Below are 19765 nucleotides of genomic sequence, written 5' to 3' on the forward strand. Positions count from 1 at the left end.
TTATGCAGGAAGTAGTTCCTTTTGACATTTTTGTGACCTGCTGAACAGAGTGAAAGTTGAATGACGACACTCGTGTCGTTTACCAAGTGACACTGTTGATAGTGTCCTAATGCAGCAAATCTATTCAGCAATGATCTTGTGCGCGTGCTACCACTTACTCGTGACGCTAACGAAGGCTGTTGAGCAAAGAAACTCTTCTTCGACATAGGTTGTCGGAGGGCTTCCAAACGAGCGGACTAAATCTCCTTGTTTCGTTTTATGGTTATCCCTTCCTATTAACCTGCCCACTGAAAAGTATCTGCTTCTACGTCTTTATTGTTGGTGACCATATTTTCCACGGTAATTCTTTCCTGATGAGGCCACTTGCAAAACCGTTTCAATATTTATTCTCAGCCGATTTAGTCTGTGCTCAAGATACCCCCCCCCCCGAGCGGCTAGAGCCGAAATGGGAAAGAAAGCAAATAAATGCCATCAAGCGTGCGCTCAACTTGTAGCTCATCCCCGTAGGTGCAGCGTAATGACGGTGGAACATACGACTGATGCGTACAACCCTGGTAAATTGATCGGCGTAATTTGTGACGCAATCATCTAGAGAAGAGCTGAGTGTCACTATGCGGCCTCAATTCACCACTCATTCAGCAAAACGAAACTTCCGGCATGTGGCGCGTGGTTATTCCCGAGCCTTGTTTAGTTGCATGAACTCCGAAAAAGCATATTTACGTGAGGCAAGCACATAAACCACGGTGAGACGGTCAGTGTTATTCAAGTTGGCACGTTGTGCTCCCGTGGACCATCCATTGGATGAGCGGATCTTTCCTGGTTTTGTACGGGTGTGTCCACTTTTTCTGTCCGCCCCCTCTGCTGCATGCTGTCTTGATCATCAGTCAGCCGTCCCTCTGTGAAGCTCCTCTGTATCACGGGGACGAATGCAAGCTAACAGTTTTGGCTCGCGCTAAATTCCCCTCTCGAAGATCCACGACAAGCAACAGTGTGTCTACTCGTTTTGAGGTTTTATGAGATGCACAGTGATCAGCGACTCAATCTCTTCCCCGATTAGCAAGCTCGCCGCCCGTCCCTCTGTTCCAACCCTTAGAAGCAAGCACGTCGAGGGAGTGCACGGTGCGTTGACTAACCCTATCTGGAGGCCCGCGTTCATCCAAGTCGTCTTCGTCTGGAATGTCTTCACACCAGATATCATGTTTTGAATTCAATTGTTCCCGTCTGTCCGTCGAAACGGCTCGTACTTCTTCTGGATCCTCTGAGACAGATCGCAGCCTCAAACACTGCGCCTCTCCATTGTTTGCCACATCATGGGCATCGCCCCATGAATGCGTGTTCAAGAAAACCAGCGGCCTGTCAGAGTGCTGAGCCCCTCTGTTCTGGTGTCGAACCCAGAAACTCCCTAGTTTAGTGACACTTCGCCGGTGGGTGCTCGCAGACAAATGCTCCACTCGAGCCCGTCCTTGCTCGTCCCATGTGATGATGTCTTTGTCCCGCTCCAGGATATCACCGGGGGGATGGTGCACCACGTGGTGTGTCTTCTTCTGACGCTTCTCGTAGAACGCCACCAACTGCTGTGTTGTGCCGAAGCGTTTGACTGCTTCCAGGGGACAGGAAACGTCCACCTTTAGCACTTCTCCTAAAACAACACAAACACGCTGGAAAATGAGAGTGCAGTGAACACAGACCTAGCGTCAGACAGAAACACACTGGTCGGGGTTGGTCGGGCGAAACCGCCCTCGGAAAGAGGCACTAGGGCAGGATGATTGAGAGGGAGTTACAAAATGTCTAGACGCTAAGAAAATAAAGATAGCTTAAATTATTGGGACTGCTGAACTCGTAACTGTCAAACATTTCTTAGAGTGATATTCCTTCGTGGTTAAGTGATTGTCGGAAGTGAAAAAAACGCACCAAGAAGCTGCTCCTTCGCGCGCGTGATGCGGTGCTCGAACCCTGGCCGCTTTGAATGCTCCACAAACGCTTCCGTGCGCATCGTTTCTTCAGCCGCAAACGCCTCCAATTCTTCCCGTATCTGCAGCCAAATACATGACGCAATTCAGTGCAATCACCTGACCGTAAGGCACCCTCATCATGGCTTCTGAATACGAGGAAGGCTGCTACAAAGCACTTGCCACGTCTCGTCCCTTCGCCTTCAAAAATAGGTTGCTCCTCTAGCCCCTCTGTGGCAATGCACCACAACCTGAATCTTGCCCCAACACAAGTTTATACATATATATATATATATACCTATGGAATACAGTATATGCAGATATATATATGCAGATTATCTTGTTACCTTTGCTGACATGCACCTGGAATGGGTGTTTGCCGGCTTCCTACGGCACAAGACTTTACAGCGCCTTGGATGTGAGGAGGTTACCTTTGAAGCGCTCCCATCCCCGGTAGATGTTTCGATTGCAAAGTAAGCAGCATCAGTGAACGTGTATCCATGACGCAAATGTGTCCTCACCTGCGAACTCCTCGCCTCAAAGAGGCTCTGCTGTAAATTTCTGAAGCGTTTCTCTTCCTCCTCCGCCTCTACCCTGACCCTTTGTCGCAAGATGACTTGCAGCGATCTGGCGCGGTTGACAATCTCCCTAGCAGACGCCTCAGCGCGGAGCACCTGCTTGACCGCATCACCAGCGTCTTCTTGGCTTGGATACGTCCGTCGATCTCGCCGAGAAAACCTTTCAGGCGTGCAGTTCGCTATGAAGTCTGCGAAAAGAAAGGATTGTGGTACACCAAACTTGTTGACATTTCTTGAAATTGATTCAAGACCTTAAAAGTGACCATACGCGCACAACAGATCCCCACGGTACAGATGCCCTTCTGCGGATCCATCTACTCATCGACACAACTCCATGTTCGAAATCATCGAATTCGAAAAAGCTCCACAGACAGCGCAGTTCCGTCTAAGTGGCAGGCCGTGGCTCCACGGAGGATTCGCACCCGATTTCAAAACCCTGCCAAAATTCGGGTGCGGCACCGAGACAGAGGTGCTTGAGCTTGCTGCTACACTGATCACGCTGTGCCACCTGAACATAAGCCGCTTGCCGCGCCAGGATGTTTTCCACTTCTTCCAACTGAACTAGGACGCGCAGCCAACGTGCAAATTCCCGGACCCTCTTCGCTCTCTGAGTGCTTCAGAAAACAGCAACTGACACGTGTCAATTTCTAGTTCTTTGAACTCATGCAAGATACAGTGCCTTGAACCCTTGGCACCTAAAGTTGTCGTCGCATTCAGCTGAAAGCAGCGGACGAGCATCCGAAATCGATTGTGTGCACCCTTCACCGAAAGAAGTAAACGACGTACCAAAGCCGAACAGTTCTTCAGTACTCATAGTCCAGATCGTAGAACAGCATCCGTCACCAGGTTCGCCTGGGAGTCTCGAGCTCCCGTCTGTAACTCCATACTCAGAGGCATCGTCGTCATCCAAAGGATCCTGGAAGGCGCGCACGGTACTTACTCTTGGGTCAGCTCCAGAGGGGTGTTCGTCGCCTCCACCATCCAGACTTGGACGGTGACCGTTTGGCTCCGAGGCAGTGGTATTGTCCATCTCCTTGCTGTCATACGTACCCTCTGAATTGTACCTGAAACGGATGCTTCCAGAGCTGCTCAGACTGCTTGGCTGCTGATTCTCATCGGAATCAGCGACTGGGTCGGTAGCCGGCCTACGCTGGGCACTCGCCTCTCCCCCTGGCATGCACCACTTCCGTGATGCCTCACTGCCAGCTGGGGAAACCTGCACGCTCTCGGACGAAGTGCATTCATTCGGCGAAGCAAGGCCGTCGCGTCCTCCACTGGCATCACTGGTCAGCTGCTCTCCACGTTCTTCCACCTCATGGCAAGGCGGCGTAAGTCGAGCCATGCCATGAGCGACAGTGACACAGAAGAGCGGAGCGTCCGCCTGTGGGAAACGCATTGAAGGAGAGAGACAAGGCTCTTCTGTGGCCTCAGAAAGGCTCAACAGAGTTCGGAAATCGAGGTTCTCACGTGGGCGGACGCACTGAGGAGGGGCAGGAACTCCACTGGACGCCGGGGTGGTGCTGCTTGGCACTGAATGGGAGAGAGTGTCAGATGAGGAGCCTCCTCGGACACTGGTGACAGCTTGTTCTCGGTGGGATGTTTTTTCACACTGCGAAGAATCGTTTGCGGTCCCAGCAGAATCCAGCCATCTTGAAGGACGGCAGGAAAGCCAGGCTGGTGTGGACGAAGACTGCCGCTGAACAGACGCGGAGGGATGGCCCGTGGGAGAAAGAGGAGACCGCGATGACGCAGAAAAACTTTGACAGGCGGAACAAGATACGGATAAAGAAGTGGTGGTCCTCACGGCCTTTGACGAAACAGTTGGCTTGCAGGCAGTACTGGGTGCAAGTACCACAACGGAAACACTGGATGGAGTGGTGGACTGTTGGCACTGGGAACACGGAGGAGATTCAAATGTTAACGAAGACGGCGTCGAGACAGCATGTAGAGGGGCGACGGTTCTTTCTATTTGAGAAGAGGCGGAGGTTGATCCCAAATTGTGTCCTCCCCGCATCTTCCTGCGACATGCGGCCCGTGTCTGGTCCGCCTCGCAACCGCTGCGAAAGAGCTCGGATACAGGGCGAGAAAAAACGGCCCGAAAGTGAGGAGAAAATACTTTCGGTGATATAAAACCTCTACCAGAAATTGCCTGGCCTGATTTGGAGTCTCTACAGGTCTTCTCACTGTTGGCGGTCCTTGCTGGGGCTTTCAGTTCTAGGTGCCGCGGGGTTCGTACCCAGGGTACAGTGGCGTTTCCTGTCATCTGGCTGAAGACTTCGGGACGGGTGTAACTGAGAATGTTCAAATCTTCACAAGAGCAGTGACGCATCAGATGAACACATGAAACGAGGGAATCGGTCGCAGCGGAAGCAGCTCTGGCAAAATAGCGTCGTCTAGTCTGCGATTGGCCACCATAAAAAAACTGGCGAGAGCTGGCAGGGAGCCAGCCACAAAGCCAAGCCACTTGACAGTCGAGGAGGTCGACAAGCGCGCCCTAGAAACGACATGAGATTGTCCACGGACCTAGTCATAAACGCTTCAAGACGCCAGGACTAGTAGCCACGCTTCAAATGATGGCAACTTCCCCATACAATTGGCCAACGAGCGGGCAGCGCAGACGGGCAATCCCTCCCCCCTGAGGAGACAGCACCAGACAAATGGGTTACAAGAATACAACCGAGTAAAACCGGAAATCACTCTCCCAGACCAAGATTTTCCACCTGGTGGAATACTACGGGATGGCTGACAGAGTAGAGAAGAACTACGGACGACGTTTTTTGAGGTTTAGTGTGGAACGTGGACAAAAGTGACAATGATAATCAGACCATGAGCGAGTCACAGGTGCAAATGTAGAAAATTCAAAGTGATAGGCTCCGAAGCATTACACATTGCGAAGCAGGGTTACAGGAAATTTCTTGCCCAACTCAGAAAGACTCGAAATTGCCGAGAAGCGGCCGCGATAAGGAAGTGGATACGGCCAAAGATGGAGGAACAACCGAATCCAGACATACAGAAGAACCTGGAATAGATTTTTCTTGCATCAATATTCGTTCAACTGCCGACAAGCATGGCAAACGAAACTCTTTGAAGGTAACCTTAGACCAGACATGTTCCGCACATTCGCAGATCCACCGAGTGGTAACCATCCAGACTGGCAGGAGCGCATGCGTGGCATTATACAGACATTGATGATGAATCAACCAGAAACAACTGAAAAATTTCCTCCCACTGAAGCGTTTTCGCGTGTTCCAGCAGCGGCTGCAATCTGCTTGGCAGCGTCTGACCCGACGAAGACGAAGAAATGCCTCTACAGGCAACGGCCCGGCTGAGATGTTCAACAGCAGATTCGTGGCACCCATAGCGTGGCAAACGAACACGAGTAGTTGACGCCAAAAATCAACGTCTCATCGTGGTTAATCGAAATATATCCTTGATAAAGCTGGAAGGAAGTACAGGGTATTTCCGAGTCACATCTTGCAGGACAAGGGCACGATGGAGACCATCGTTTCTCAGTGAAAACTACGGGCGCTCCAAAGCCTCTGATGTTGTCAAATTCCGCTCATCTAAACGCCCATGCCATAGAACGGGAACCGGACGGAGAGGCACAAAACACAATCCAAATCTAGCATTGGAATACAGAGGACGGAGCAAGTATTGAGAAACCTGTAATATCGGCGGCAATATGCCTGTGCATGCGTTTCTACAAGCTTCATCATGCAAGAGCACCCACTTGGACGGATACTCTTTTTTACCAAAAAATTACTCAACTGCTGCCAAACACGGACCGCTCTTAGCCCCACCTCGATCCGGATATCTGCACGAGCCGGTCCAGGGAGAAAGACACACAAGACGAAGTACGCGAACGCCAAGCGCAGATTCTGATGCACAGCAGAAATGATCATACAGCTAGTTTGTCTGAAGCATATTCCGTTACATTTGTGTTCCGAGAGAACGCTTTTCCACAATCATGGCGTTATCAAGAAAAGCTCTACCTCTTTCGCGAGCATCTCGTAAAGGAAGCCCGTTTCCTACAGCTTGGGTAGCCCCATTCAACAGTGTCAAGGCCGAAACTCGCCTGATATTTCCTCTTCTAGGCACTCTTTGGAGCGAGTGCGGGAGGAAACCATGTCGTGAACACGTAGACGAGGCGCAGATACAGTTAAGTGAGGGTAGGTAACAGAGAAAAAGGATTCCAACGAAGATGCGGTACTCAACGCCTTTCGTCTAATCTAGGGTATGGCGCAGCGTGACAAGCCACGCAGGTGACTCGGAATGCTGAGCGCGCAAAGTTCGCTGGATGACGACAGAGTCACACCAGTTCGGCAAACAAAACGCGAGATACGCATTCTTCCCTCGAGTTCTACTCACTGGGGAGGGTGAAGAGTGTTACGCAAAATTCGGTATTCTGAGTAGTAGGCTCATTTTCCCACCACTCGGTGGTGCACCAACTCCTCGTAGTGTGGAGTTACAACAGCCGCCTGGGCACAGGGAACTGTGAACGCATGCTCCCTTTTTCAGAGAGTCATGTTCGTCCGTTTCAACTTTTCGTTGCCTTTTCTTTTTTCCGTCGTTTAGAAATAACACGAATGATGATGATTGGTTAATCATTTGGAGCGACACTCGAAAACCGCAGCGTGCCGCGGCTGTGGAGACTAGGGGTTCTGTGCTGCATGACAAACACTGCAGGCAGTTGACCCTTTCTGCGGGTTTTGTGTGCTCCTCGAGGTAGTTTTAATTTGTAATCAAGCCGTCTTTGTTGGTTGTGAATAGAGAAAGCGCCTCAATACCGAAAAGGGACACCTGCTGCCTCACTGCGCGAATACTGTTGTCGGTGTCCGTCGCTGCCGTCGGGAACTGACATTGCCTTTCCGGCTCCGGCACTGTTATTGGTTGTAATACAGCGCGCGTTTCCCATCTGTACCTTGTGTTTGAATAACGCGTTGGAGTGTGATATGTGATGGCTGGCGAACCTCTAGAGCGATGAGTCAGGTTCCGGAAATGCGGTAGAATTCCTTTAAAGAGCAGCATGACCTGCGGTGACTCAAAGCGCCGATCTGTACCTACTGCGTTGCTGTGGAGTCTCTCTCAGACTTGTCATTTATCAAGGGAACGCACAGCGAAAACTGTCAACAATCAAGAAGCACCTTTGCCAGTGAAGCCTTTTGATCGGCGTTGGCGCTCTTGACCAAGGAACACCGCATACTGGCGTCTTCAGCGTGAAGTAGTAGCTTTCCCCTGAATCCCACTCATTCGATGACCTACTCCGCGTCAAACATGCTGCTTGTTGCTTATATTTTCTAGGGTGCAAACATTTTTTTGCAGAGCCCTGTGATCGTTGTTGGTTTTACAATGCGTCTGCCAATTATCCGCGGCGGCGTTGCTGCAAACTTCTTTAGACGTAGCCAACCGGAGCGTTTTCGCACGCCGTCCCCACTCATTCTCCTTGGTTTCTCTGGTCTGACACTCTCATTTTCTGGTTTCCGTAGTGTACCGAGCACAACACAGAGCACCCCTTATCAGTGGGTTGATTCGTCTCTCCAAATGAGTCGCCTCAGCCCCCCTGCAAGCTGCGCCTCTACGTCCGCTGGTGACGACCGCGGAACACAACTCGAACAACATACTCCTAACTTTCTGCCGGGCACTGATCGGACCGCGCCATTCAGCCGCGTGCTTCTTGGAGCTGGCTGCTTCTGGGGTGTAGAAAAATTGTTCAGAAAGGAATTCGGGAGCCAGCTTCGAGCGACAACAGTTGGATATGCAGGAGGAGCTAAGGACCACCCCACCTACAAGGAAGTATGCACGGGGAACACGGGACACTATGAAGTGGTTGAAATTCAATTTTTTGAGGATAAAGTTACCTTGTCCGATTTGCTCCGGTTCTTTTGGAGGATCCACGACCCAACAACCTTGAACAGGTGAGCAGATTGCCGGTCAACTTCTCTCCGGTGCGCCTGCGGAGGCTATACGTGCTGAGTAGTTGCCATGCTCATGGCGACACGTCACTCGGTCAGTTCATCCTAGGCATATGGGGAGAGGCAGCAATCTGTGCTCTCTAAGTACTTTGTAGGCGTCTTCTCTCCGACCAGGGGAACGCCAAAACTCACCTCATTAATTAGTGTGCAGGACGAAGGCGCAGAAAAAGCTGCTCAGAGACGCTGTGTGCTGGAGGGATGGTTGATGCTGTGGTGGTAACCTTGTGATTGTGTGTTGCAGGCAAGGCAACGATGTCGGACAGCAGTACGGCTCAGCCATCTTTGTCTATTCTGCAGAACATCGTCAGACAGCGGAAGAGCTTCGGGATGAAATGCAGAAACAGTGGGCTGGGCAAATCACCACCCGCATACTCGGAGGCAAGTTGAGCGATTCATGCTTCAAGTTTTGGAAGGCAGAGGATTATCATCAGGTATACCTTGAACGAAATCCTGGTGGATACTGCAATCATCGTGTGCGTTTCTAAGTTTATATAAGTATTTCGTGAAGAAGAATCGTGATAGTTCCGGAGTGGTCGTGTTTGCTAAGGCCGGTAGGACTACCATATTCAAATCTTCTTTATTTACACATACACCCTTTTCATAGCAAGTTCAATTTCAGGACTGAAATAGGGCGTCGGAAGACCGGAACGGAGGAGTAGGCCCGATTCGTTGGAGTCCGGGGCTACCTCAGCTTGTGGTAGAGTATGACTGCACAAGGAGCGAGGGGCATGGGACTCTTTTTGCCTGTTGTGTAGCCCTTCATCCATTAGCGGCGTCGCCGGTGCATGCCGACATTTTTCAATGTACCCAGTACCCACGCAATCATGCGTAGGTTGCAACAGAAACGGTGATGTTTCACGAGGTGGCAGCCCTAGTGAAACTCGAAATGGTACTGTTCTGCCTTGGAATGCGGCAGGCGCCGATTCCGCCGTTTACTAGTGAACCTCAGGTTCACACAGTGGTGTATCCGGGGGCGGAAACGTCACCATGCAGCCCCCAATATGTACCGCGTATGTTATCTCCCGACATGAGACATCAATCCTGCTGTAGAAATAATCTACCTGAAAAACGCTGACGCTGACAGTCCTTTGCCAGCGCTGACGTACTTCAAGGATGCAAACGGTAAAGCAGTTGCGTTATACGTAAAGTATGTTTCGCCGGCGCTGAGAAAACAGTGAGCTGTTCTATCCATAGTAACGCATGTGTTCCGCTATGTCAGTGGCTTATACACATTGGCATGTACTCGAGGCTTTGATGGACATGAGAGGCTGCGTCAGCCGCCTTTGTCAAGCCGGCGCCGGAAAAAAACTTCAGATATGTAACAGCTTCACCTCTGATACTTCTCGTAGTCTACTCTTTCACAAAAGACCAATGGCAATGGTAAGTAAGCTCATGCGGGTCACCCACGCCATGATGCCGGATGCAGTGTCCCAAGCAGCCTGGTGTAACTAATTCTTATATTCACACGCCCGTATCAGATTGCAGGCACCAAGATGTCGGCTTTCACGTCAATCGGGCAAATCCCTCTAAGCAGCATAGTTCCTCTGTACATTCTCCATATCGTACTTATAGTGTGTTTTCTCGGCTTCGAGCTTGTCAATGGCGGCGATTGATTCCTGATGTGTTGGTAGTGACACGTCGACTGATACTGGTGGATCGTCGGCGAAACTTACGTCCATCTCCTGTTCTGGAGACTTCACCTTATAAGGCGCTGGGGCAGCCACCTCGGCCTCCTGCTGCCCAGTCATGGCTGCCTCTTGCTCCTGATCGTTTGGCTACTTTACCTAAATCCTCGGGATCCCGCGTGTCTAAACTCACCATAACTTGTGTCATAGCGTTTTCCACGTCTGGGGAGAGAATCGCATCGGAATCTGCTGGAGATATACTGAACTACACAAAAACATACCGGCCACGGACGAGGGCTTAACAACCATAACGGGGATTGGTCCTGAAAGAAGGTACGTCATTGTGTGGGTTGCCAGGAGAGGAAAAGCAGGCAATCCTTCATACCAGCAACAGCCTGCTCCTCTGCCGCACCTGAAAGAAGCCGTTTGTACAAATCCGACGGCAATCTGCTCTGTTGTGTTGAAAGGACCTACGTTCGGCTGCCTCGGAAACTGAAGGAGAGAAGAGATGTGACTGTCTGTAACGAAACTACGGTTACGCGCAAACGGTTATCTTACAAGCTGCATCGGCTCCAGCTCCCCCGGGGTGGGGATAGTTAATTTCCAGACGCAGGCCGCCTATCCCGCCTGAACGCAAATTGCATGAGCAATCCCCTTCTACTCTCTTAAACCTCTTTCCAGTTAACTCACCAATTTGAAGCTGTTGTCTCCCCGTACGTAGTTCCCTTAACATACCAGCAACCTCTTTCTCGAGAGCAGCGACGGCCTGCTGCTGGTCACCTATCTGTTGCTTGAGCTGGTGAATCACATGGTTGGGTTGCTGGGTCTCAGTGGCAGAGACTGTCAGTCCGGCCACCAAAGGTACGATGGCGAAGAGACCCGCAGCACATGTTGACTTCATTTTCACTAAATATAAGGAAGCTAACCTCCACCAGCAATGAGGGAAACAAGACACCTTTTACGCCAAAAACAAATAGTATTCGCAAAAGCTATCAACACTAGACGAAATTGCTGCACAAGTGATCGGGTGTACAGACACTGGTACGCTTCATCGGGACCTTTGACCTCCTGTCTATGTTCAGATTTACTCACTGTCACCGTTAACTAACGTGCAATACAAAATTTTTTCAGGGACGTTTGCCGGCGGCCCATTCACTTTTCTAACAGATCATTCTTCTGGTTGCCCTTGCGTGTCGCCGAAGATGAGGCAATAGATACGTCGCCAGTCATTGTGTTCTGGTGTTTTAGGAATGTGTCCGAAGGCTCTCGTAAAACTAGCGTACCGCACGATCGCCGGGTTCTGTCGTCTGCAGACGGACTATCACTTCCGCTGAAACGGTACGGTTTACCGCTCCTCCTGACCATCCTTATCCACGCCACACGAAGCATTATTCTGGTGAAAGAAGTAGTTGATGCCTGATAGTTTGCTTGATTATACTCTTTCACGATGAACTAGCCCGACAAAAGAGCACACGACATGCCAGCGCATGCAACTAGCATGCATTCACCCACCTGGGGCTTCTAGCTCTCGCCATTCTTAGGGACGGTATTTCGTTACTATCGCTTTCAAAGACTTCTTTGCCTGGCTCAGAGCGACTATTTGTCACGTTTTTGATCGCACCAATTGTTGAATACCTTCCATACGGACGCTATCTTGCGGTCACAATGACCTATTGCATCCAGTGGTGACCATGAACATCTTACAGTCCTCCCTCGGGCCACGTTTTCAATGCTACTTCTAGAGTTTTTCCTTACACCACAGTACGAAATTCCCTCTAACTGCGGTTCCAAAGTTTTTCGGCTAGCCGTCTGTGCGGTAGGCTTTTACTTGTACACCTTTCCACTGGAAATGGACGAGCCCATCCACGTAGCCATTACTCGGCTTTCTGCATCTAGCCTGGCAGGCGGTGGCCTGCTGACACTTCATCAACTCTTGCAAGCTCGGGCATCCACTCTGGCGAGGACTCCCAACGAGCTTAAAAAAAGCATATCGAGCCTTTCGTTCGAAGAATGTTCCCTTGGTGTATGCCATCTCTTGGCCCTGTTGTGGGACTGCAAAGGAGAGGTAGGCCATGCTCTGCAGCAGCACCGGCTTCACACTCCACTGGGTGCAGCAGACATCGGCGGCTCGGTACTGGCGTTGAGTACAGCGACGACGCTGGTTTTCTAAAACTCTGTCTCTCTTCTGCATACTCCACTTTGTGATAGTCGGCCCTACGGTTTTTACTCGTTAACATGCTCGTGTGCATATGTCTCACTTGAGTTCGTGTACCAGTCGTGACTGCTGCAGGGCACCGACAACTTCGCCTTCGATGCAACGGTGAACTTTCTAGAACGGTGTCACCAGTCGCAAATTCAGCAATGCCCTGCAGAATTCGTCGCCGTAGTCAAGTCTGCGGTCCGATTCGCCGTTCACGGTGAGCTGTGGGATTTCGGCCATCCACTTGTGCAAATCTGGAGACTGTCCACCGTCTTTGTTTTGAGGGAGTGTGCCAGCCAAGTTGTGCAGTTGCCTTCCACTGTAGACGCTACGCTGACGTTGATATGTCCAAGGAATGCACGAATTCACAGTCGCAATAGTGTCTGTCGAAATGGGGTCAGCGCAGCATTTTCTCGACTCTAGAGAACGACGAATCGCATTTAGTGATTTTATTCGGCTGAGCACATCCATCCTGCGTGTCAGCAAGCCTGCAGCTCTTGTGGATACACCTCATTTTCTTCTTTCCGTGCCTAGGTCTGATCTGCGCCTCTGCGTTTTCTTCAGCCGACGAGCAATCCGCCACGTCCGAGTCGACCGGTCTACCCGTCCAGGAGAGTTTTTCTCTGCGCCTGGTGGGACCCCTGCTCGAAAGCACAGAAAAATTCCTGCCCGAACCGCAGAACATCACCTCAGCGGATTCAGGTATGGCACAGGACATCTCTCTGCTCTTTTGCTTGGACAAGAGGAAAACTGTGGAAGTTTTCATTCATGTTCGGGTGCGTGTGTACCCCAACTATCGGGACATGGGACTGCACACAGTGTCAAGGTGAAGCGGTGTATTTGTTTGTGACGAGAGAACTGCCTTAGTGGCGATTTCTCGGCAACATCTGGCTGTTTGCCGAGCACAAGCCTATAGGTTGCCCGGGGCGATGCCCAGCTTGCCTCTTGACAGCATTATCTTGACGTCTTCAGAGAGTTCCAACCAAGGTCGGGCCCTAGTTTCTGAGTGCAGCGTTTTTCAGGTTTGCCTCTCTTCAACATGCCGAAATTTATTTCTGTGTCTCTATGTCTCTCAGCGTTCCTTCAGTTGTGTCTCAGTCGGCGTTTCTACGACAAAGCGCGATGCGTGCTTGATCGAGATGCCTTCAAAGTAACCCAGGTGGGATCCGAGTTTCGCGCCAAAAGGCGGTCGCTTTCAGAGTTTTCACTGCTGCTCATTGAGGCCTGACTCGGGCATCTTGTGGATCTGAAGACCGGGACACATGGACTTCACTGTCCAGGACAACCCATCGCTTGGGAGGGACGATAACATGTACTGCAAAAAACCGTCTGCATGCGTCGTTCTTAGCAATAGATACACTTAACTGTTCCATACAGACCAACATAACGAAGTAGAGCACCACGTGAATTTGCTATTTAATGCTTCTCAACTGCTCTTGTTTTTGTGAGGATCTTCACCTGTGTTCTTTTCTCCGCCCCTTTTCCTCTGATGCCATTGCGCTGGCCTTTTAGTCGCTCGCCGGTTTTCTCCTGTACCCGTTGTCTCGCGTTGTGTTTTATCTTCCTCTTGTCCCTTCCAATCGTCTTCGTGTTGTCATGTCCCTGTCGTTCTCTTGTCTTTTCTCCATGTTTCTGCAGTGCTTTCTTCCCACGTATTTGGCTCTCTCTGACGCCTCCACTTTCCATTTTAACTTCTGAAGTTGTTTTGCGTCTTCTTCCTGTTTTTACACCGGTTGATAACTGCACTGTAGCCTAGGAGTGTTTTGTGTTTTCTTCGCGTTAATCTTTCCTCGTGTTCTTCTCTCCCTCTCCATCCCTACCCTCCCCATTTCAGCTCCTCTGTCAAAGCCTCGAAGACTGTGCAGCCTACTATACGGCGGCAGGCGACATCTGGATTGCTTTAGAGGAATACGAGAGAGCCTTCAATGCACTGGATATGGCTCTCTCTCTCCCTTCCATTCCAGGAGAAACCGACTCTCTTCAAGTACGGAGCATTACTTCTGTGGCACGATGACCTACGTGTCTGGTATTTTGCATCATGTACGCAACAGCGAAAGAGACACACAGAAGACCCAAATCCGCCATGTTTCTAGTTCTGTCTTGTCTTTTTTCTGACGCTCACTGCATTCTGAAGTGTTCAGTTCTGTGGTGTTGCTCCTCTACTCTTATAGGTCGAGGCGTTCAAGCGATTCGCTTTGTTGTCCCTCATGCTTCGAGGGCGGGTGACCCGTCCGCCTCCGCCTTCTCCGGTGCGCCGTCCAAAAGGGAATCTCTTCATTTAGACCATTTACTTTTCACAAAAGGGTTATTTCTGCGAGGTGTTTTTGCTTTGGTTCCTACCCACCATCTGTTCTTCCGAGTGCTCCTGCTCTGCGCGTCTACCTCTCGCGCTTTCGCCTATCTGCTCGCTGCTCCTTTTGTCCTCCGTATTTTTCGCTTCTTCCTCCTGTCTCCTTTCCTTCGCCCTCGAGCTTTTTCACCACTTCCTCTCCTTCTCTGTCTCCTCGTCTCTTGCTCCGATTGTCTCGCATTTTTCCCGAACGTTCCTTTTCTCTGCTCTCACTCCTTCCTTTCGCTTGTCCGGATCTCCACAGATCGCATGTCTTTCCCTCTGGCTGCCCGGATGCTTTTGACAAGCTCTGGAGTTCTTGGCTTTTTCACCTCTCGTGAACGTTTTGCAGAATGCCGAAGAGACTCTGCGAATGGCGACTTACCATAAAGACTTCGCACAATACAAACTCGTCTTTCATCAAAGGAACCTTGCTAGCGGGGCGCGCGCCTCCCCCAATGACGCTGCGAGTCAAAATTCCCTTTTTTCTTTTCTCTCGGACCGACTCCAGAACCTCGAGCGCCAAGTTCAACTACACGCGGCGCAGCTGAAAGAGGACAAGACAATCCACCTCGCCCTCGCCCTTCTCACCGTACGTCACGAAGTACTCACCTGTACATGCATGCGTGTATACATATCTGTCCGTCGTTATTCGCGCTCTATCTCAATCTCTTCATCATGCCCCACGAACCGCCAGCCGCGTCGCCACTTTTTCTCCTGTTGGTGTTCGACCGAAGAACCGACGCTTTCTTTGCATGAGTGGCGAGCATCCTCTGATTATAAGACACCAAACGAAAATGTCTTCACGTTTCGGTACTCGTGGAACGTTCGAACCATAACGGCTTCCTGTCACGAATCATGTGACTGTGGTGCTCAATTGGCTTGATTACTGCCATAAATGTCAGCAATGCTCTGCTAACAGATTCGAACGCGATATCCAGTAAACGACGTCCTTCAAACACATCCAGGCCTCTCTGCCCACAGGACTCGTCTGTGTACACGCATGTCTTTCAGCTACCTATATATATGTTTGTATATGTAGTTCTTTGCTGGTAGCGGGTGGAGACAACCGAAACCCTCGCGGACAACCCAGCATGTCTACATGTGTTTGTGTATGTGCCAGTGCACACACACCTGGCGGGGTGGGCCTAGTTGCCTTTGTGGGCCGTATGGAATGAAGAGGCAAGAGAAATGCAAGCGTTGTCGCTCCACAGGCGAATGTCACCTGGAGGATGCAGCGCTGAGATGATGCTCATTGCCTCACAGGTCGAAGGCTCAGAAAGCCGATACTGACTCTTTCGGTCAAGGCACTTACTTGCTAGTCTCAGTTGATGTGTCTCGCCTTTCTTCGTCCATCTGTGTTTCGTTGACCTGTTTTGCTTCCGATGCCTTCCGCGGCCATCTGTCTCTCTTCCCGTCTCTTCGCGTGCTCACCGCCGTTCTTTCATATTCTTCTGCGTCCCAAGTCCCAACTCACACTCTCCATAGATACTACTAGAAAGAAACCCTCATGTCCTGCGTAGACAACCAGCACAAAACATCAACCGCATAGCTAGGTTAGGGCGATAGAACCTTACACAAGTGTACGTACACAGTTCTCGCCGTGCGCTTCGTTTCCGCCCTCCTCGCTGCCTCAGTTCTTGGCTTCTGCCGTCATCGGCACGTCTCTCCAGCTTTCGCTCTTGTTGCTGCCTCTCCACAGAGCGTTGTGCGTCGCAAAGTGGAGGAGCTGAGTCGAATTTTCTGCGCTCTTCCCCTGGAATCTTTTCGGAAGAAGATGAACGTCGCATCTGACTCTGAGGCTGTCCGCCTCCTTCGGTCTCTTCCATCCAAGGTCAGGCGAACGGAGCACGCCACCTCGGTGCCCAGGTTTTTGCTTTTTCCCTTTCTGTGCTGAATGGCCTGTGCAGACAAAGAAACTATGCATGCAGGGGCCCACCATCGTCTCTCGTGCTTCTCTTTCTCCTCGGTTTTCGTCCTTCCGAACGCGATCGAGTCGCGGCAGAAGCAGAGCCTCCGACAGATGTCATCTGTGTTCTTTCGATTTCTCACTCTGGTGCTTCTTCTCAAGCACACAACTCAATGACGACGGCGGGGTTTCGGCCCTCCTTCAGCCCTCAACTGCGTTTTCCCTACTTTCCCATTTTACCTGAAAGTTCGTCTTCGTTCCTCCTCTGGGACCGAATCTTCCGTCCGACCCTTGGGTTCGGGTCCCGTGCTTCTTCTCCCCAGTTCTTTGTTACGTCTCTCTTTTTGTCCGTATTTTTGCCTGTCTGGTGCGTCTCTGTGTGTCCTAACATCCCTTCCCCTCTCTGTCAGCTCGCAGCCCTGGGGCTCCCCTCTCCTCTCGTCTCCACTTTGTTCCTTTCTGCATGCGCCTGTCTCCAGCCGGGCACTCCCCCCCTCTGCACCTACGACGAGGATCGCAAACTCGTTCTCTTCAACTCGGGACTCTCGGTTGGATCGAACGCGACAGAGGTGAATAAAGAGCCCACAGCTTCGACAGCTTGTTCCCGACGGACTGCAGGGGGCTAGGGAGTCTTTTACCTTTGCATGCGACGTGGCTTTGCCCACATTTCTCAGATAAGTGAAACCCAGTTGGGACTTTGAGCGGGGCGAACGGCGAATCAGGGTCTGTGCAGACGCCAGATGCGTTCTCTTCTCCGCCAACGGGGAAGCCTGCAGACAGAAAAGAGAGAACGTGACGGGGAGGAGACACAGAGAAAAAACGAAACAGCGACAGGGAGGAGACAGCCGAAGAGACTCTGCGGGGGGGTGGGGCTGGGGGGATGAAAGGGGAAGCGATCACCTTATCCACGGGCTGCTCTGCCCCCGCCGTGTTTCTAAGTGTTGTTGCAGTTGCCGTCCGCCTCTTGCTGTCCTTCCATCGCTCTCAGGAGGAAGGGACCTCTGTGGCTTTTTTGGGGACCTTGAAGCGGGAGGTTGAAAGTGCACTTCAACGCGTGCAAACGGTCTCGCAGCACATGCGAGATGCAGAAGCGAAGGTAAGCTAGACCCCAACCTGTGCAACCCAGCACTGAGATAGCCTGTCAGACCAGCAGTCAGGTAAACCCCAAATTTAAACAGACGGCCACACCGTAAAATCCAGACAAAAAAAGCTAAACCGTAGAACCCAGAAGTGAGGTAAGCAGTAAGATGCAGACGGCGAATTAGCCTAAAGGTGGTTTTTTTTAAGCAAGCCGTTCAGTGGCCCGAGATGTGGGATAAACCCGTGACCACAGGTCTGAGCACAATCCGAACACGGAGGCTTGAGCGAAACTCTCCTTTGCAGAATCCAGACGTCAGATAGACCGAAAAAACGAAAGACACAGGAGTTCCGACGGGCTCTCTGCCATCGTCGGAAAACAGAGCAGGGATCGAAAAAGAGAGGAAGATAAGCGAACAGGCTAAGGCTGCCACGAGAGCGAAGAACCCATGAGTGGCGGCGCAGCGCGACAGCGGAGGACCACCTCCCTTGGACTGCATTTGGCAAAGCGAAACAATAAAACCGAGAACCAGGAGTCTTCTCCCGGAGAAGACAGTCGAAAGAAATCAAAAAGAGGGGACAACATCGAGAGACAAGCTGAAGCAAGAAGGAAGAAGAGGAAACAGACAGACTTCCGAAACAAAGGATTTCCTGCCAGAGCTGAGAGCGAGGGCGAGACAGGAGACAGACCAAAGAGGGCGAAAAGAAGGAACAGTCACATACGACTTCTTCCATTCTGTGTTGGTGGTGCATTTCTCATTTCTCCTTTCCGTTCCTATTTTTTGGTCTACCTTCCGTGGCGTTTCAGGTTACAGACAGCGAAGGCTTCCAGCGTTTCGTTGAAGACGTCTCCGATGGAGAGGGTGGAAGAGAAAGTCAGAGAGACCAGCAAGAAGGGCGAGGCGAAGCGGATCCCAGAGGCCGTGCTCGAGAAAGAGGAGCAGACTGCGACGACGGACGTAAGACAGAAGCCGCGGAGTGGAAATTCGAAAAGCAGAAGGCGAGGATAAGACCAGCAGAAGAGATAAAGCAGCCGGGGGGAGGCAAATACAAATAAGAACTAGAGAGGCAGAGGAAAAAGAATGAGGAAAGGTGAAGCAGAGGGAAAGGGGTAAGGCAAGTCGAAGAACTACAGGAGAAGAACTAAGTGAAGTAAGAGAAACACAAAGGAGCAGAGCACTAGAAATATATTGGGAGACAGAGGGGAATATGCGTCAGAAGCACCACAAGAAGCAGAGGGTAGACCTGAGAAAAGCAGGCAGATTTTGAAAAATAGAAACACAAAACATGCAAGGCGGGGGTGAAGGAAGCGCGTATGTTTGTCTACGAGCCAGTAGCCGAGGTGAGTTTCCTTCTCTTTCGTTTCGTCGTTTGCAGAATCGCGGGAAGCTTGCTGGCAGCCGATGGACGACGTGCAAACGTTTGAGGAAGAAGTGGAAATGGGGTCGTCATCACAGAGAGGCGAAGATGCAGCAGGAGGATGAACAGAGAGAGTAAACGGATTTATCGCATTGCAGAAAAGTACTTCTGCTTCCTTCCTGGCAGTCAGACGCGGACGTCTGGTTTTCTGATGTTGGATGCAGCCGGGGCGCGTGGCAAATCCGACATTCCCCCTGTGTCTCCACCTGTGCATACATGCATACTAAGGATGCAAATGTGCAATAACGTATGCAGGTTCGCGAGGCATTCAAACAATTTATATGCCTTCAGCAAATTAGAAGTGTGCCTTGTTTCTCCAATAAGCGGTCTACAACCTGATGATTTTTAAAAAAATCAACGCATGTATATTACAGTATTAACCTTGAATATAAATATCTAATTCTAGTTGCGAAAACCGCAGCCTGGAGTCCAGGCGTGAGAGCCCCACGGTCTCGTTTCCTGGTTGGCACATTACCCGAAAACGACCTTAGCATTTCTAACTTCCCAATTGATTTAAGCACCTTTCTAATTGAGAGAAAGAACTTCCGGTAAACTAGAACGCTCCCAAACGCGGTCTCTGCGGACTCTTTCCTCAACGCCACCGATTCGGTTCTCAAACACACATTCCTTCTTGCGTGTCGCTGTGCTCAATGACCGACGAGCTTGAAGGCAGCCCGGGGTACAAGCAGAGGTCCAGATTGTTACGT

The 19765-nt window shown here is 50.9% G+C and overlaps 4 protein-coding genes across 4 annotated transcripts; 2 read left to right on the plus strand and 2 right to left on the minus strand.

Moving 5' to 3' along the window:
* Positions 1 to 477: 477 nt before the first annotated feature.
* On the minus strand, positions 478 to 6788 carry TGME49_225480 (hypothetical protein). The gene is made up of 4 exons (XM_002366180.2): positions 3314 to 6788; positions 2471 to 2715; positions 1912 to 2032; positions 478 to 1639 (listed from the first exon to the last, which is right to left on the minus strand). The coding sequence occupies exons 1-4, from the start codon at positions 4854 to 4856 to the stop codon at positions 1038 to 1040; spliced, it is 2511 nt and encodes an 836-aa protein (XP_002366221.2). The 5' UTR covers positions 4857 to 6788; the 3' UTR covers positions 478 to 1037.
* A 66-nt stretch (positions 6789 to 6854) lies between these two features.
* Positions 6855 to 9830, plus strand: TGME49_225470 (peptide methionine sulfoxide reductase). Its single transcript, XM_002366179.2, has 2 exons — positions 6855 to 8442; positions 8741 to 9830. Exons 1-2 carry the CDS (start codon positions 7877 to 7879, stop codon positions 8982 to 8984), a joined length of 810 nt encoding a protein of 269 aa, XP_002366220.1. The 5' UTR covers positions 6855 to 7876; the 3' UTR covers positions 8985 to 9830.
* TGME49_225460 (hypothetical protein) lies at positions 9668 to 11766 on the minus strand (the record flags this gene model as incomplete). The annotated part of the gene is made up of 9 exons (XM_018780104.1): positions 9668 to 10115; positions 10173 to 10262; positions 10318 to 10346; positions 10406 to 10447; positions 10510 to 10536; positions 10599 to 10616; positions 10683 to 10751; positions 11408 to 11576; positions 11746 to 11766. The coding sequence occupies 9 exons, from the start codon at positions 11764 to 11766 to the stop codon at positions 10026 to 10028; spliced, it is 555 nt and encodes a 184-aa protein (XP_018635998.1). The 3' UTR covers positions 9668 to 10025.
* Positions 11732 to 19469, plus strand: TGME49_225450 (hypothetical protein). The gene is made up of 12 exons (XM_002366177.2): positions 11732 to 12189; positions 12415 to 12541; positions 12889 to 13026; positions 13401 to 13483; positions 14159 to 14308; positions 14496 to 14573; positions 15006 to 15245; positions 16356 to 16487; positions 17042 to 17131; positions 17551 to 17658; positions 18448 to 18598; positions 19017 to 19469. The coding sequence occupies exons 1-12, from the start codon at positions 11854 to 11856 to the stop codon at positions 19121 to 19123; spliced, it is 1740 nt and encodes a 579-aa protein (XP_002366218.1). The 5' UTR covers positions 11732 to 11853; the 3' UTR covers positions 19124 to 19469.
* Positions 19470 to 19765: the final 296 nt, after the last annotated feature.

The sequence above is a fragment of the Toxoplasma gondii genome, chromosome X, assembly GCF_000006565.2.
Source record: "Toxoplasma gondii ME49 chromosome X, whole genome shotgun sequence".
NCBI lineage: Eukaryota > Apicomplexa > Conoidasida > Eucoccidiorida > Sarcocystidae > Toxoplasma > Toxoplasma gondii.

What these genes read in the sequence shown, in the direction of transcription:
- TGME49_225450 (XM_002366177.2), top strand. Translation starts at nt 11,854, where the DNA reads ATGCTACTTCTAGAGTTTTTCCTTACACCACAGTACGAAATTCCCTCT. An exon ending in TGTGGGACTGCAAAGGAGAG is followed by an intron (nt 12,190 to 12,414) that starts GTAGGCCATGCT and finishes TGACTGCTGCAG; the next exon opens with GGCACCGACAACTTCGCCTT. An exon ending in TTCGGTCTCTTCCATCCAAG is followed by an intron (nt 16,488 to 17,041) that starts GTCAGGCGAACG and finishes GCCTGTCTCCAG; the next exon opens with CCGGGCACTCCCCCCCTCTG.
- TGME49_225470 (XM_002366179.2), top strand. Translation starts at nt 7,877, where the DNA reads ATGCGTCTGCCAATTATCCGCGGCGGCGTTGCTGCAAACTTCTTTAGA. An exon ending in GACCCAACAACCTTGAACAG is followed by an intron (nt 8,443 to 8,740) that starts GTGAGCAGATTG and finishes TGTGTGTTGCAG; the next exon opens with GCAAGGCAACGATGTCGGAC.
- TGME49_225480 (XM_002366180.2), bottom strand. Translation starts at nt 4,856, where the DNA reads ATGCGTCACTGCTCTTGTGAAGATTTGAACATTCTCAGTTACACCCGT. An exon ending in TTGAGGCGAGGAGTTCGCAG is followed by an intron (nt 2,033 to 2,470) that starts GTGAGGACACAT and finishes ATTTGGCTGCAG; the next exon opens with ATACGGGAAGAATTGGAGGC. An exon ending in CGCGAAGGAGCAGCTTCTTG is followed by an intron (nt 1,640 to 1,911) that starts GTGCGTTTTTTT and finishes GTGTTGTTTTAG; the next exon opens with GAGAAGTGCTAAAGGTGGAC.